At 60.7% G+C, this 16,520-nt stretch overlaps 1 protein-coding gene across 1 annotated transcript; it reads right to left on the bottom strand.

The window, feature by feature from the left end:
- Nucleotides 1-2,928: 2,928 nt before the first annotated feature.
- SIPA1 (signal-induced proliferation-associated 1) lies at nucleotides 2,929-16,494 on the bottom strand. The gene is made up of 16 exons (XM_036764797.1): nucleotides 16,407-16,494; nucleotides 12,293-13,279; nucleotides 11,555-11,685; nucleotides 11,288-11,464; nucleotides 10,461-10,635; nucleotides 7,366-7,469; nucleotides 6,906-7,063; nucleotides 6,085-6,667; nucleotides 5,618-5,892; nucleotides 5,006-5,233; nucleotides 4,729-4,840; nucleotides 4,502-4,619; nucleotides 4,311-4,412; nucleotides 3,983-4,037; nucleotides 3,663-3,741; nucleotides 2,929-3,575 (listed from the first exon to the last, which is right to left on the bottom strand). Exons 2-16 carry the CDS (start codon nucleotides 12,960-12,962, stop codon nucleotides 3,438-3,440), a joined length of 3,105 nt encoding a protein of 1,034 aa, XP_036620692.1. The 5' UTR covers nucleotides 12,963-13,279; nucleotides 16,407-16,494; the 3' UTR covers nucleotides 2,929-3,437.
- Nucleotides 16,495-16,520: the final 26 nt, after the last annotated feature.

Below are 16,520 nucleotides of genomic sequence, written 5' to 3'. Positions count from 1 at the left end.
TTGTGGTGATGAAAGGACTTTTGTAAACCTTAACACTCGGTGGACATGGAAATGCACTTATTTTTGTCACCACCATCATCATTACTGCTGGTGTCTCAGTCCCACCCACTGGGCCCCGAGTGTTGAGAGGGGAAAGTGACTTGTCCAAAGTCACTCCCCTCCAGAAGAGATAACAGAACCATTTCTCATGCATTAAAGTTGGGAGGCTGCTGGTGTTACTGTCCCATTTTACAGATGAGCAAATGGAGGCTCACAGACCCTGAGTGGGCTGCACAGAATCCACAGCTGGCTTCAGAGCATGAATTCTGGCTATGTTCTTTTGCACAGAAAATCCACAGGATGTCAGAGCTGAAAGGGGAAAGCGAATTCCAGCGAGGGTGAACTACTCAGGGTCACCCGGCCACTGAACGAGGGGAATCCATTTTCTAACAGTTAAAGCTCTTCCAAAAGGAATGAACTGTCCTGGGGGGCAGTGGTCTCAAGGTTCCATGATCAGTGACTTGGGAAGTAGCAGAGAGGATTGTGGGCTGGTGTGGGGCAGCCAATGTGCCTGTGGCCTCTGGGCTCACCATCTGGTGATTCTGCCCGGGTCCCCTAATTCACTCCGCTGGCCTCATTGCAGGGGGATTGGGGTGCCTCTGGAGTCCCCACTCCTCCCAACAAAGACAGCCATGGGCTAAGGGAAGCGCTGAAGATAGGCCTGCCACCTTGGAAGGCGTCTCTGAGGCTAAAACCAAGGGGTTGGACCCTGGAGATGCAGGAGAGATGAGCCAGCCAAGCCAGCAGGGAGGAACCAGCAGGGTTCTAGATGATGGGGAGGAAGAGAGCCTGGTTCGTGGGTCACAGCAGGGCCACCCCTCGAGCGGCTGTGACTTAGTGCAGAAGGAGCTGGAGGCTTAGGGGACGCCAAGCCCAGCTCTCCACTGGCTGGGGTTCAATGGAGCAGAGTCCAGAGGAAGAGGCCAGGACACTGAAGGGCTTCAAAATCAGGCCTTGCCTATGGGGAAAGATTGAATGAATGGAGGATGTTTCCCTTGGAGAAGAGAAAACTTAGATGGAAGGTAAATAAATGCCTGAGTATTTGGAATGTCATGTGGAAAAGGGATTAGTCTCCTTCTGACTGAGCCAGGGGGCAGAACTAGAAATCATGGGGGGGTGGGCAAAGAGGGAAACTGAGACTTGTAAAGAATGACCTTGTAGCTGTTGGATCTGTCCTGGAGGGGGTGAGCTCCCCTTCTCACCAGGTCTTCAGGCTGAGGCTGGCCAGCCGCCATCTTGTTGGGGATCCAGTAGAGGGGAGTCTTGGTCAGGGATGAGTTAGCCCAGACTCCCTCAGAAGAATCCACCAGCTCCCAGGTCTCCCAGGCCTCTGCCTTTGCCATGGCTTGTCACTTGGGCCTTGCCAGGGGTCAGCTTTGCTATGTCCACCATTTCTTCAAGGCCAAGAAGCTCTTCCAGGGGTTGGAGGATGAGGGGGGCCCCAGCATTCCCTTCCAGCTCATTCAGGACAAGGAGCGCTCTGGAGCCTCCAGTGAGTAGAGGGAGTCCCAACCCCACTCCAGCTCACTCTGCCCCCCACCCCAGGATGAAGTAGGGTTCGAGACTCCAGCTGCCTCCCCTGTGCCTTCTGAGATGACAAAGAACCCAGGTTTCCAGCAGAGATAAGCCATCCTGCCCTCCTTCCTGTTCTCCCCTCAGGAGCCATTTCCTTCCCAACAAGGCCGTTGTGACTAGAAGCCCAGTAAATAAAGCCGTTTGTTCCCTGGGTGCCCAGCTTCCCAGTGGTGTTTGGGTGGGTCAGCCCTGGGATGGCTTGGACAAAAAAGAGAAGAAAAAGCCCTCCTCCTCTCCCTTGGGGGCTTCACACTGAGGTTGCCCAGGAAAGCACAAAAGGCCTCTCAGGTCACAGCATGGAAAGTGGGGAGGAGGTAACTGAGGTGTTAACAATGTGCAGCTAATTGCATTCCTAATTCTGGACCAATACAGTGGGGTGCCCCTTTAAAGCTGGACAGAGGCGTTTTCTGGACTGGTCCAAGGCCAGTGTCCCTTGCAGAGTGGGAGCAGGCAGTCCAGTGTGGGCCAAGCTGCCCCCAGAGGCAGGCCAGGCTGAGAGACTATAACTGGAGCCCAGAAGTATTTAGACAAATTCCTTCTTGAATGATGAAAGCTCCTTTTGAGGTGACACCATGGGAGGTAGTCCTGCCCTTAGGGTCAGCAACAGAGCCAGACCACTGAACTGGAAGGAGACTAAGGATGATGCCAGGGTCGGGGGCAGGGAGGTTGGTTTCTGGGGCCAGACTAGAACAGAATGGTGAGTGAGAGCTGTTGGGGACGAGGAACCTGGAGAGGTCCTGGGGAAGGAGCAGAAGCTTCCAGAACCTTCTGGAGGAGCGTGGGGGGGATGGCTGCCCAATCTCCCCTTCACAGGGCTGGGCATAGCCTGGGGTTCTTCTGTCTGGGCATCCTGCCAGCCTCACCCTCTCTGTGCTCCCCACCCATGTGTCCTCAGGGCCTGGGCTAGCCAGGCTTTGCAGTCCAAAGACAGGGTCCGGATCTCTGCCCTGCCACTCAGCTCACATAACCACGGACATTGTCTTTTGCTCTCTCAGGGTCTGCTTCTCCTTCTGGAAAAGCAGAGGCTTGTCCTGAAAACCCTTCCAGCTCTAAACGCATGTTCCTATGATCCTTGCCAACCCTTGGCCTTCTCCAGACCTCTCTCCTTGCCCTGCGCTTGCCTCCATCCGGGCACACTCTTCAGAGGCAGAGGCCTTGGGTTTGCCATGGGGGGCCCAGGCCTGGAGGATAGAGGTGGCAGGAGCAGACGAAGCTGGCTGGCCTTGGAAGCCCATGCCATTTTGTCCCACCCCAGACCATCTTCCCAGGGCAGACCCTCCTCCCATTTCTTCTTCATTCATCCACTGCTATTTGTCTTGTGTCCATTCTTTACTTTTTCATGCCAAGGATGCCTCTGCTGAACAATATTTACAGAGGGGTCGAAAAAGCCAGGCCTAGGAGGGGCCTGAGAAGGGCCAGGAGATTGATGGGGGTCCTTTCACCCCAAAGTACACAAAGGATTGCTCCCATTTCAAAAAGCCATTGAGGCTTCTTGGGGAGGCCAGCAGGGCATCTCTTCTCCCCTCTCATGCCCATTGGAGAGGGACCATTCAGCTGGAGCAGCCCCCTATGCCCATGTAGAGGGACTGTTCAGCCAGAGCAGACCCCCATGCCCACAGAGAGAGACCGTCCAGCTGGAGTGGCCCCCTATGCCCATGGAGAGGGACTGTCCAGCTGGAGTGGCCCCCTATGCCCATGGAGAGGGACTGTCCAGCTGGAGAGGCCCCCTGTGGTGACAGAGAGGCAGGTCAAGGCAGGAGGGGATCCAGGGCAGCTCTGGTTCCTTGGTGTGCTGTGACTTCTGCCTGGTTGTGGGGCTGGGGTCAGGGACCTGGGGTTCCCAGCTGCTGGGAGGCCCTGAGCAGGCGGGCAGCAGCACTCTGGGACTCTGCCTGGAGCCTCCGGTTATTATGGCGAAGATTCCGAACCTCTTCCTGCAGGGCTGCCTTGTCTGCCTTCTCCTGTAGGGATGGGCAGCATGGAGGGGGCTGCCAGATTTCCTGGCTGGTCCCACCCTCCCGGGCCTGCCACCCTCCCTCCCTCCTCACCTTCTGTAGGTCATCCTGAAGCTTCTTCAGCATGGCTTCCAAGTGGGAGACCTTCTCAGACAAGCTTCCAGGGGATGGGCTGTGGGCAAGGAGGGCACCTGAGGAGCCTTGCCCTGCCTCAGGGCCTTCTCCCTCCCCACTCCCAGCTCTCCTGAGCCACTTCCTAAACCCAGGTATTAGAAGCCAAATCCCCTCCTGGGGGTGGCATTGGGCAAGACCAATGGGAGAGAGCAGGTCTTCCCCCTCCCCTGCCATGGGTCCATTCAGGGAGCCTCAGTCCTGGGTTAGGAGAGGATCTGGGCCCCCACTTGTATCCTTACTCAGGCTCAGCTTTGGTGGCTTCCTGGGGATCTCCACCTTCTGGTAGCTGCTGGCCTAGAATGACAATGCCACGTCAATGCTCCTTCCTTGAAACTTCAGGGTTTATAAAAGTCTTTTCCTTCTAATCCCCCTTCCACCCCCACCTTTGTACAGCCCCATTTACAGATAAGCAAGGAAGGGGTGAGGAGCAGAAGGGAGGAGACCAGGCTCCTCTGGGGCTGAGCCAAGACTCACCTCTGGTCTCCTGACTTCTAGAGCAGGCCCCCCATTATGCACTGCAGGCTAGACTTCCCAGCATCACCACCCTGGAAGCCAGGCCCAGCTCACCCTCCCGGGATAGCGCTTCCAGGATGCTGTTGCAGGTGGAGGCAATCTCTGAGATGGACTTCCACTCTTCTTCCAGGGGTTCGCTTCCAGCCTCAGACAGGACTGATAGCAGAAGGGGCAGGTGAGGAGGGCCCAGCTCTCCCACCAGAGCCACACCCTCAGCCCACCTGGAGGTCAGAAGGCAGACTTACTCTTGCTTATGGAATTCCTCAGCGAGAGGGTCCTGGGCAAGAAGGAGTCGCTGAGTTCTGTGGGCAGCGGGGCAGGGTCCTCCTCGGCCTCCTGTCCGATGGCAGCCTCCAAGAGAGCCTGGGGCGGGGGCAGGGGGGCATGGTGAGGCCACAGAAGCCCAGATCGTCCCCCCACAACCACACCCCCAGGCAGCTCAGAGGGGGTCTGGCCCTGGGCTGGTTCTTACCTGGTCCGAAGTCCCTGCCCCAGCCTGACCAGGTTGGGGGGGCTTAGGGGTAGCCACCAGGAGGAGGTCTGGAGTGGCATCTGGCAGGACCGGGACCCCATCAGACGGGGAGCTGGGGAGGCAGGGAGGGAAAGGTGAGGGAGGAGAAGAGATGATGCCTCCTGCTACCCTGCACTGGGGATAAGCCCAGAGTCCAGGACTGAGAGGTGGGGGAGAGCTTGACAGAGGCCAGCGGGGAGGAAAGGGGGGTGGGGCTCAGCAAGGAGCAGGCATTGACCTTTGGGGAGATGGGTCATCGCTCTGACTGCGCAGAAACTCAGTCCTCTCCTCAGGGAGGCCTGGAGGGGGTCCCAGCACTGGGGAGCCATCCTGCAGATGCAGCGTGTGCAGCATCTGAACTGTGGCTGGGCGCAGACCTGCCCCTGGGGACCCTTCAGGCCCTGACCCTTGGATCCCCCGCCGGCTAGGCTCCTGCAGCGACATCTCATAGAGCTCAGAAAAACTCCTGTGGGGAGAAAGGAGAGGAAGGGGATGCTGTGCACAGAAGGGGAAACAGAGGCCAGGGCGCTTCCTGGCCCAGGGTCACAGAGTACACAGCAGAGGCCCTCCAACCAGAGCCCACCTGGGCTGGATCCCCTTTAGCCCCCAAGCCCCTCCCTCACTTTCCAGGCCCTTGTGGAGGGTTCCCATAAGGCCTTGCTCTCTTCTGGGTGTAAGCTAACCCCACTATGGCGTGGGCTCCCCACTCTCCCCCCAGGGAAATCATGCAGGCACTAAAGAGCCTTCGTGGGGATTCCTAGCCAGGTGTAGGACAGATGACAGAGGGATCTGGGTAGGGGGCCAGGGGCCTGTGGCCTCTGACCCTGGGGAGCCCTATGGCCGCTCTGACCTTCGGGGCCGGCCACTCTCGTCAGGAAGCAGGAAGGTGACACAGACTTTGGGGGCCGAGCGCAATAGGGCAGCAGCAGCCCCAGGTCCCAGGCGTGGGAGGGGGCGGCCACAGACCCTCAAGAGTCGAGCCCCGGGCCTCAGCCCAGCAGTCTCTGCAAAAGTGAACCGTTCCACGTGGTTCACAAAGCCGTCCTCATCTGCCTCAAAGCCCAGCCGGCCCTGGCCATCGCGGGGCAGGGCCAGCTCCCGGCTCTCACAGCCTCGGCTCACCAGCTGTAAGGGAGACATCTCTCAGGGTCCCGAGTCTGGGAAGCCCCAGGAGGGCTGAAGAGTGGCTTCTCCCTGGCCCCCTGCGGGCCTCTCCTCCCCCTCACCTCGGGGGTGGAGTGCTCAGCTTTGCTTAGCCCCACCCCCATACCTCTTGCCCAGCCGCCCTCATGCCCCTTGCCCAGTCCCCAGCCTCACCTGCAGCCTGGCCACGATTTCCCCCACAGCCTCACCAGGGGCACCGCCCACCCGCAAAGTCAGTGCCTCCCCTCGTCCGTGGTACAGGTCCAGCTGATGGTCAGAGAAAGTCCAGGCCAATATGTCTCGGCAGGCGCAGTTGAATATGACGCGGCCATCGTGGGGAGTCACTAGCACCAGCGTTTCCGCGGAGATCCCCAGCAGGCAGGGGACTTCAGCTGCCCCTTCCTCGCCCCCTGGCGCAGCCCGCACCCCCCATACCAGAGCCCCCTGAGCCTGCAGCTCGCTGCCTGGGCCCCGGGGTCGCTCACGCCTTCGACCCCCCAAGGAGGGAAGGCCAAAGCGGGAGGCTGAGTCCAGGGAAGTTGTGGTCACCTCATTGGTGGCCAGCTCCAGAAGGTAGTCCCGCCGCGTGCGTGTGGCCATCGCGTGAAACTTGCGGGCCCGGCTGGCGGCTTGCTCGCCATTGAGAGCTTTGGCCAGCAGCAAGGCCCGGAAAGCTGGGGTGGCTGGGAAGGGCCCCCCGCCAGGGGGTAGGGCAGGGCCGAAGGCTGGCGTGTCTTGGGTCCGGCTCACAGCCATACTGCCAGGGGAGGAAAGGAGGTGGATGTCAGCAGCTCGGGAGGGTCCACCGCCAGCTTTGGGGCAGGGGGCCTAGGCTGCCTCAGCACAGCCTCATGGAATCCTGGATGTTTAACCTAAACCCTTCCCCTATTACAAGGCTGGGCGATGGGTCACTTCCCACTGACATCTTCCCTAAGAAATGGCTGGCTCTGGGACCCGATGCCATCTAGGACCTCCCCCCACCCCAAGCCACAGACCTGTAGGAGGTGTGGGGGGTGCAGGGAGCGTGGGCCCGGACCACCAGGAAGACATGCTGAAAGTGAGACCGGATGGTGCTGGGGCAGAAGGGCCGGGCCCCGGGCTCCTGGAAGACGATCGTCACGATGTCATTGCCAATGTGTCTTTTCCGAAGGAGCTGGGGAACGAGATTGGGGGTGGGGGTGGCTCCAGAGGGAGCAAAGCTCTCCCTCCAACCCCCCCAGTCAGAGGACCAGCATAAAATGAGGGACCTTAGGGGCCAGCCAGTCCAACCTCCTTTTTTTTTTTACAGACTGTGCCTAGCTGAAGCTGCTCCTCCCAGTCTAGACTTGGGCTCTTTCTCCCAGAACCCACTGCCTCCCTCCAAGCCCAGCCTGAAGGACAAAGAGAAGGGGAGTGAAGATCCAGGCCAGGGGCCCAGCCCGCCCAGCCAGATTCGGGCCAAGCGCCCTCCCACACCTGTTGCTGGTTGTTGGGGGTGTAAGGCAACATGGTGGAGACATGGAACATGATCTCGTGGTCTTGGTAGGTGGTGTAGACAGAGTGTGTCCCCGTGGAGTCGGCTGTGGCCAAGGAAAGGAAGGGAGGGGAATCTCAGGGTCTGGGGCATCCTGGGCCCAGGACTACGAAGGAGCTCATCAGCAATGTCTCCCACCTCCCACTAGGCCCTGACCACCCCAGGGCAGTCCCAGGGGGCTGAGGTCCCTGCTGCTTCCCTCCCCCACCCCGGGGCAGCATCCAGACTGCACTGGCTTTCCTCCCACCTGCCAAGAGCCCCTCCCCTGCACACAGCAGGGCAGGAAAGGAGTCCGAGATGGGGCCAGGGGCCGGGGAAGGATCCGAGAAAGCACGGGGAAGTTTACAGCAGCCCAAGGGGCAGGAGACAGGGGGCAGCCGAGGGAGGGCAGAAATAGGAAGGAAAAGAGGATGTTGGAGCCTTGAAGGAGGGAGGACCGAATGGGGGAGGGGGACTCATGAGGAAACCGACTCTGACCAGAGTAAGGATGAGCCACCAAGAGTGACCCAAGGGAGTGATGAACGCCGACCCCCCATTCCATCCCTCTTCATATGTCAGCCAGGCATTTGGAAACAGGACCCTGCGTCACAGGGCTGTCGGGTCACCTGTCCAGAGTTAGAAGGGACCTCAGGGCTATCTAGGCTCATCTGAGACCCAGAGAGGAGCAGGGACTTCAAGACATCACACAGCCAGAGTGTCCGAGGTGGGATTGGGCTCCCAGACACCCAGACTTGCAGGGCCCTGGCTCTGTCCCACGGGGAGAACAGCCTGGCCCCAGATCCGGTCACCAGCACACCCAGGAATGGTCAGCTCCCCCCCAGATCCAAGACATTCCAGCCTGCGGTCTCAAAGGCGGATCTCTAAAGGAGGAATCCCAGGCACATGCTGCTCTACACCCCATAAGGCCCCCCACGGACATGGCGTCTGCTTCCCAGCAGTTTTGAGCCCCCACTAACATCCCCAGCAAGGGCCATCCAGTGAGTTGGAGCCCACACCCCCAGGCCACGCTGCCCACCTGGGCCAGCCACGGTGGGAGGAGCATGAGGGCCCACTCCTGGTCCCTGCACCGGCTGAGGTCCCTAGGGATGACCAAGCCCTCTTCCACAGGCCGGCTCTGAGACCCTGAAGACGCTCTCACAGCCCCTGACCCCTCATCCCCTCCAGCCAGCTCACTGGGCACTGCCCCAGGGCCTTCATCCTTCCTGTCCTCGGCCTCTGGCTGCTTTCCCACTGCCAATGTCCTCCTCAAGATGTGGTCCTGCCCTTGAGAGACTGCCAGAGAGTGGGCTGGGGGAAGGGTTATCTTCAGGAAGGCTCTTTCTGTCTCCCCTTCCCCCATTTCTCTCCCCTTTTCTCTTTCCATCCATCTCTCCCTCCTCTCTCTTCTTTTCTTTCTCCCCCTTCTCTCTGTCTCCTCTCTCTATGTCTCTGTCTCTCTCCTCCCCTGTCTCTCTGTCTCTCTGTGTCTCTATCTCTGTCTCTCCCTCTCCCCCATCTCTGTGTCTGTCTCTCTCTCCCTCTGTCTCTCTGTGTCTTTCTCTCTCTATGTCTCTGTCTTTGTCTCTGTGTGTTTGTGTCTCTCTCTCTCTTTCTCTCTCTGTCTGATTCACTAGCTTCTCTGCTACCTACAAACCCACGCAGGTATCTCTCATCCTGAAAAAAGCTTCCCTTCTTCCTGCTATCCTTTCTGCTGTCCTCCCCTTCCCTGCTCATCCCCCCCTTCCCTGCTCATCCCCCCTCTGCCTCCACCTTCCCATCACACACCTGCTTCTCTGTCCCATGACAGGCCCCACTCCTTGGAAAGTTATCAGGGACGTCCCCACTGCTAGCAGCTTTCGCTGCCCTCTCTCTTCCCTTCGGTTCCTGTGACAAGGCTCTGGCCAGCTCCCGTCTTGCCCCTCTGACCTCGCCTTCTCAGGCTCCTCTCCTGCATCCCCATCAATCCCCTGCCCTCCAAGCACTGCTGGAGCCCATGGCTCCATCTTGGACCCTCTTCCTTTCCCTCTCTGCACCTTCTCCCTTGGTGATCTCATTCACTCCCACAGGTCACCAGCTGTCCTGCCCACCCGGAGGCCCCGACGGCTTCTCACCCTGAACACATCTCCCGGTATCTTCACCTGAAACACCCCTCCCCACTTCTCCAGACCTCCCCGCTTCCATCGAGGGCCCCTGCTGTCCACTTCCTCTGGCCGCTCAGACTCATCCCGAGTCATCCTTGGCCCCTAATCACACCCCCCACCATCCCATCAGGCGCCAACATCCTGGGTCTCCTCCCCATCCATCCACATCCACACACACTCCCCAGTCCATCCCCTCTCGTCTGGGCTCTTGCCACAAACTTCTAGGCTCCCACTCCTTCACGGAAGGCTCTGCACCTTCCTCACTTCACTCCCCCTTGTGGGCTCCCTGACCCTGACGTCTCCTCTCTGTCTTCCTGCCGGCTCTGACTGCCCAGGCACGGTTCTCCAGCCTCCTCCTCCGTGGTCCCTAAAGGCTCAGATGGCCCCAGAGAGGGAACCGCAGGGAGGAAGGGGGCCGGACCTGGACTCGGGAGGGCTGGCTCCAACACCTCCCAGCTGTGGGCCTCTGGGTGACTCAGCGAACCACTCGGGCCTCAGTTTTCTCACCTCTAACAGCACTTCCCACACAGGGTTCTTGTGGGGATCAGAGATAATTATCATGAAGTGCTTAGCACACAGTGCCTGGCACACAGTAAGCGCTTAATAAACACTTGTTTCCTTTATCTGGATTGTAATTATACTGGTATTAGTATTTGGTCCAGACCTGTGGTTTCACTAGCATAGTGAACTTCCAGTGTGGAAAGTCCTTGCCCTCCTACAGACCAGCAGTCCTGGAAGGGACCTCAAAGCCTAGCCAGTCCAATGCCCTCATATTACAGATGGGGAAACTGAGGCAGGGGAGGGGGAGTGACTCGGGCCAAGGTCACACAGCTACTTCACACCTGGTCCTCCCCCTAAGGCTAGGGCCAGCAAGGATCCCTGAGATGGGGGGCCCGTAGGGGATGATGGGCACTCACTCTTGATGTCCAGCTGGGCCCGGTAATGCTCAAAGCCTTTGAGTCTCACAATATCCCCCAAGAGGTTGAGGAACTGGGTGAAGGCCGGGCCGGCCTCCTCATTATTGTACATTTCTTCCTCCGTCTCCTGGCCAGCCCGGCAGTAGAGAATGCCCACCTTGCGCTGGAGACTTAGCTAGGAAAGGGGAAGGGAGGGTCACAGGAGCCCCTGGCCACCTCCCCCACTTCCCTGTCTGTGTCTTTGGGTCCCTCTCTGGGTGAGGACCACATCCAGAGGGCTCGTGCAGGGAGAGACCTCAGAAGCTGTCTGCTTCCACCTCCTCATTTTATAGACAAGGCCGGCAGACAAAGCGACTTGCCCCAGGGAGGAGAGTGATAAGTGCAAGAGCCACATTTGAACCCGGGGCCTCTGACTCAGATCCAGGTCTCTGTCCACCGCCCCATCCTGCCTGTACCAGCTTTAGGAGCTCCATCCTGCCTTGGGCTCCGTCCCCTCTGTGGAAGCCTCATGCCCAAGTTAAAATGTTCCCAAGTCCCCAGAGATGATGGCCTGAGAGGTCCTAGGGGCCCATGAATTGCTGACCCCACATATGCCACAGAGTGGTCTGAAATCGACCCATGGCCAACTCTCCTGGGGCCCAAGGGAAGCCTTTGGGCCCCAGGAGGAGTGAGAAGGGGGCTTTTTGCTGGGCCACCATGGCAGGACATCCTGCAGGTCACCGCTGCCTCAACCCGAGCGTGGGCCCAGCGGAGCTCTTCAAGGGCACAGGCCGAATGGTCAGACCAGAGCTGGGCAGGTCGGGGCAGGACCAGAACATCATACTCACCTCCTGCTCATCCAGGGTGAGGAGGGTTCGAGGCACCTTGGGGGAAGCAGAGCCCAGGCGCAGGCAGGTGGGGCTCAGCCGGGGGGCCACGTGCTCCAGGAGCTTTTTGGGGGACAGGCCTCGGGGTGGGCCAGGTGGCAGGACCTCTTCAGAGATGGAGCCTCGGAGGGTCCGCAGCTGAGGGCGAGGGCAACCACCTCTTAAGGCCAGCACTCACATTGCCAGTACCCCCTCCACCACCACCACCTCTATCCCCCAGCCCCCCACCTGAGTTGTTCTGATAATGAGGCGGTAGCTATGCTGGGGGCTGGCTGAGCCGCTGCCCTCCTTCTCCTCCCGACGGATGCTCACAGCCACAGGGCCCAGGGTCTCGTCTATCCCGAAGAAGTTCTGATGTTCTGGGGGGCGGGAGGAGGCAGGGTGGTTATTCATGCATCCACAGGGCATGGCCTCATTCCTTAGCCCTGCCCTGTCAGGCCAAAGCTCTGGCTGCTTCACTCAAGGCTGCCCCTCTATCCCTTGATTCTAGGTAGCAATGGAAAAGAAAGCCCTGAGTCTTGAGTTCTAATCTCTCATCGGGGCTCTGCTATGAACTCACTGGGCCAGCGACCTTGGGCAAATCACCTCCTCTCTGGGAGCCAGAGTCTTTCTAGTTATCAAATTAGGAAGTTGGATGGGGTTTCTAAGTTCCTTCTTAGTCTGACATTCCCTGTCCTCAGCCCCTCCCAGCCCTAACATTCCCTGTCCTTAGCCCCTCCTAGCTCTGACATCCCCTGTTCTAAGATCCTCCCAGCCCTGACATCCCCTTTTTAAGGTCCCCCCCAGCTCTGACATCCCATGTTCCAAGGCCTCTGCCACTGACATTCCATGTTCTAACGTTCTATGCTCTAAGGTCCCTTCCACCTCTAACATTCTCTTTCTCAGGTGCCTCCCGGTGTTTTATGAATGATGACAAGTGCCTAAGCCCTAGACCTCCCTGTCCACTTACCCTCTGGTCCCTCTCACCTTTGCCATAGAAGTACTTGCGGTAATATCCAGCCCCCGAGTCAGTATGCTCTAAGCTGTGGGGCTCCGAACGATTCTGAGGCTCTTCCAGGATGGAGATGGCAGCATTGGGCAGCATGGGGGGCAATGCAGGGGGCAGCAACCCCCCAAGGCCCAGCTCACCTTCCCCCCCAACCTCGCTTACGAAGCCAGGAGCCCCCAGAAGCAGGTCCGAGCCGGAGGCTTGAGCGGGGCCAGGGGTGGGAGGGGTCTCAGGGGGTGGGTCCCTGATCCCAGCTCCCCAGTCAAAGAGAAGACTCTGGACATCATAGTGTGCAAACCAGCGGGGCTCTGGGACTGGGGGGAACTCAGGGGGTGGCTCTCCCTCCGGCGGCAGGCCCAGCAAGGCCAGGGGGTCGGCAAAAAGGTGGGTGGGGGTGGCTCCACGCCCCCCCTCCTCATTGCTATGGGCTCGGGCACGGGGGCTCGCTGTGGGTGGGGGCCGGGCCTCACCAGCATCGCTGCCACTCCGAAGCAGCAGCCCCCCAGCCCCACCAGAACCCCTGGGCTCAAAGGTATGAGGGGTCAGGGCCGGCCGGGCTGGCTGTCGGAGCCTTCGGACAAAGAGGTCATCAGATTGCGTAACGGACACCAAGCCCCGCTGGGGGCTCTCGGGTCTGCCTGCCCACATCTGTGTCCCACGAGCTTAGGCCCCCCGGAAGTGGGCCTCATTGGCCTCAGAGCAGGGCTGGGGGCCTGGTGGTGGCCCTGACCCCTTCTACTGTCCACCAGTCACTGGTCCTCTGCAGGTGCCATGAAAGTGGCCTTGGGAAGCCTCGCATGGAGCAGAAGGAAGGGAAGGAGGTGTGCCCAGACTTGTTGCTTCTCCGTGGGTACCACCAGGACCAGGGAAGGGCAGGCCGGACAGCAGGAGCAGGGCAGAGCAGCAGGAGGCTGGACCTTCCGTCATCCAGGGTCCAAGCCCATCAGTAGGGGAAGCTCATCTGTCTGAGGAGAGGGGACAGCCGGTGAGTGGAGGGAACCAGGGCAACCCAGTGAGAAAACAGGAACCCATCCCTCACTTCCCCCAAATTGAGTCTCCGGCCCTGCTCCCCTCCCCCATGACAGGGTCTGCTTCCGGCCCCCCTCCTCCAGGGCCCCAGGCTCATCAAAGCCACTTCCTCTTTCCCCCGCATTTCCTCCCTGGGGAGGGGGGGGTCCTGGTCTGTCTGGGGGCTCCAGAGCCTAAAGTTTCAGCTGAATCTTATGGAGGATAGGGTCAGGGATCTTAGGCCTGCAGGGACCCCAATCCTGCCTGGACCTGTGCCATCTCGGGCGATGTGGTTAGCCTTCCTGGGCCTCAGTTTCTCCTCTGACAAATGCGGGGTTTGGACCAAATGACATCTAACGTCCTCCCTAGCTTTAAATCTAGGATTCTGTAAGCCAGTCACAAGGCAATGGGGGCATGATTCCCCGAGGGGGAGCCTGGTGCTCACCCCTCCCACGCCCTCATGGTGGCGGCCGGTATCCTAGGCTGGAGCCCAGAGGGTCCCCCAAACTCAGAGCTCAAGTCTCCAGACCTTGGGACCCTCCCAGTAGGAAAGCGTCCCCACTCGGGCTGGCCCGTCTGAGGAAGGGGGTCCCAACAGAGAGGCAGAGCTCAGGTCAGAGCTGGGGCTGGGAGATGCCGGGGAGCCAGAGTCAGCCGGGTGCAGGGCCAAGGAGAGCCGGCCTGGACGCCTGGGTCCCACCCGGGGCCCTGACAAAAGGAGGACTTCCTGTCCCTTGGGGCCCTTCCTTCCAGCCGCTCCCTTTTCCTCTTCAACCCTAAGCAAGGCTGCAGTCCTGAGCAGGACCAGACCCCCGAAAGCCTGGGGACAAGCCAAAGGGCCAAGAAACGTCTCCTGCTCACTCTTGGGATGTCAGGGGCCCTCTCCCCTCACGTGCTTTCTTCCACCTTCCCTACCCCCCAGCCCGGGACAGCCCTTGCTACCTGGGGAGGGTGGGCCAGGGGTCCCCAGCCCAGCGGCGGTGAGGCCCTGGCAGGCAGCGTGGCTGGTCCAGTGAGCACAGCCTTCCTGTGAGACAGGAAGTGGCCCCTGGCTCCAGATCCCCACATTCCTCCTGCCCCCCACCACATCCTCAGGAAGGTACTAGGGTCACTGAACCACAGTCATGGGGCACAAACTATCCCCCTCCCCTGGCCCATGGTCCCTGTCCCCCACCTCCCTACCCCTACTTATGGTCACCAACTCAAGCCCAAGGAAGACCTGATGATCAGGGGTGGGGAGAAAAAAGGGGTGAGTCAGGATGAGAGATGAAGCCATGGGTCCCAGGGTAGGGGGATGAGGGTTTGAGGGGCCTGGGGGCTGGGAGAGGACTCTGACTGTGAAGAAAACCACGGAGGAGCCCCGAGACGAGGAGGAGACGGGACCACCAGGGGCCAGAGCCTGGGAAAGGGGAGACATCCGTCTCCCCAGTCACAGGATATGAGGCTGCTGTGGACTCATCAACCCATGTGCAGGAGGGAAGAGCTGAGTGTGACCAAGCCCTGCTCCAGGGGGGCAGCAAGAGAGGCTCGGTTCCCATCGGGCAGTAGGCCGGGAGAAGGGAGGAGGGCCAGGTGGGCAGGGGGCCAGTGGCCAAGGACAGGGGCTCCTAACATTTGTGCATGTGACCGGGGGCCCCTGGCAGCCACACTGGGGTCTCCTGGAGGGAGGGTCGCCTGCTGGCTCCCAAATGTTGGCTGCTTCTGCGTGAGGTCTGAGGGGCAGCTGAGGTTCTTGGGATTCCGAGGAGCTCAATGGGCCCCTGTCTCTTTCAGTCCCCCAGCCCCACACAGGGTCCATTGAGGCCATGAGACATTCCACGCAGCCTGTGTCACCCAGTAGGGTGGGGGAGAGAAAGCCTGGGGGAGTGCTGGGAGCTAGGGCTCCCACCCCCTGTCCATCAACCCTGGCAAAGCCAAGGACCCCCAAGAGCTCATCCCTCTGACACCCCCATAGATGCAGAAATCCTGGCAGCCTCAGCCCTGAGAGGAGGAGCTGGATCCTTCTCAACGAACATCTGGAGGTCATGACCCTAGTTCCAGCTGCCAGCAGGGTTGGACAGATGTTTCCTCCCCAAGCTAGGCTAGGCGGGTCCTGTGGGGGCTGGGCTGGACAGGACAGAGTGGACTAAGGAAATGGGGAGATCAAGGGGTCAGAGTGGTGGACAGGCCCTGGACTGGCCATGGGCTGCTGCCTCCACTCCCACCCTGGCCCAGGCACGGAGAAACCACCAACTTGAAAAAAACCATGCAGGCCCTTCAGAGGGCCAGCGGAGGAGCAGCAGAGGGAGCAGACGGACAGCAGGGGCAGCACAGGGGGCAGAGGGGCTGCAGGAGTAACAGAGGGGCAACAGAGGGGCAGCAGGGGGGCAGCAGGGGGGTGGCAGATGGGCAGTAGGGACAGGACAGAGGGCAGAAGAGGGTGAAGGGGGTGGGGGGCAGGAGAGGGGGCAGCAGAGGGGGCAGCAGGGGCAGCACAGGGGGCAGAAGGGCAGCAGGGAGGTGGCAGAGGGGCAGCAGGGGGGTGGCAGATGGGCAGTAGGGACAGGACAGAGGGCAGAAGAGGGTGAAGGGGGTGGGGGGCAGGAGAGGGGGCAGCAGAGGAGCAGAGGGGCAGCACAGGGGGCAGCAGGGGCAGCACAGGGGGCAGAAGGGCAGCAGGGAGGTGGCAGAGGGGCAGCAGGGGGGTGGCAGATGGGCAGTAGGGGCAGGAGAGAGGGCAGAGGAGGGTGAAGGGGGTGGGGGGGCAGCACAGGGGGCAGAGGGGCATCAGGACCAGCAGCGAGGCTGCAGGGGTGAAAGCCGGCGCCTGGGGGCCGTGAGTAGGGGTCGGAGGGGCACGTGCTGGAGGGGAGCGGTAAAGAAGCCCTACCCCCCTCGCTGGACCCCCACCCCCGCCCCGGGCTACTCAGTCCTCGGGGTTACTCAGCCCCGGGCGCCCCACGACAGGCTGTCCGCTCTCCGGGTTGGGAGGGGGGAGGAAGAAAGGGCTCCCCCCTAGACGGCCCTGGACGCCACCCTTCCCCCACTGCCGTGGCTGGCCCAGCCCCGCCCCCCGCCCCGCTCCCGGGGGCGCCCCAGCGGTACCTCTTCGGGGTCCCCCCTCGCGCCCCGCCACTGAGCGCCGGCCCAGCTGCCCGCGCGCCGCTCCCTGCCCGGCGCCCTTGACTCCGCCTCGGGGCGGGGCCTCGGCCCCCTCCC

The sequence above is a fragment of the Trichosurus vulpecula genome, chromosome 6, assembly GCF_011100635.1.
Source record: "Trichosurus vulpecula isolate mTriVul1 chromosome 6, mTriVul1.pri, whole genome shotgun sequence".
Classification (NCBI taxonomy): Eukaryota; Metazoa; Chordata; class Mammalia; order Diprotodontia; family Phalangeridae; genus Trichosurus; species Trichosurus vulpecula.
This window is presented reverse-complemented; position numbering and strand designations above follow the sequence as displayed.

What these genes read in the sequence shown, in the direction of transcription:
- SIPA1 (XM_036764797.1), bottom strand. Translation starts at nt 12,962, where the DNA reads ATGTGGGCAGGCAGACCCGAGAGCCCCCAGCGGGGCTTGGTGTCCGTT. An exon ending in TCACCCTGGATGAGCAGGAG is followed by an intron (nt 10,636 to 11,287) that starts GTGAGTATGATG and finishes CCCCTTTCCTAG; the next exon opens with CTAAGTCTCCAGCGCAAGGT. An exon ending in GAGGAATTCCATAAGCAAGA is followed by an intron (nt 4,413 to 4,501) that starts GTAAGTCTGCCT and finishes TTCTGCTATCAG; the next exon opens with TCCTGTCTGAGGCTGGAAGC.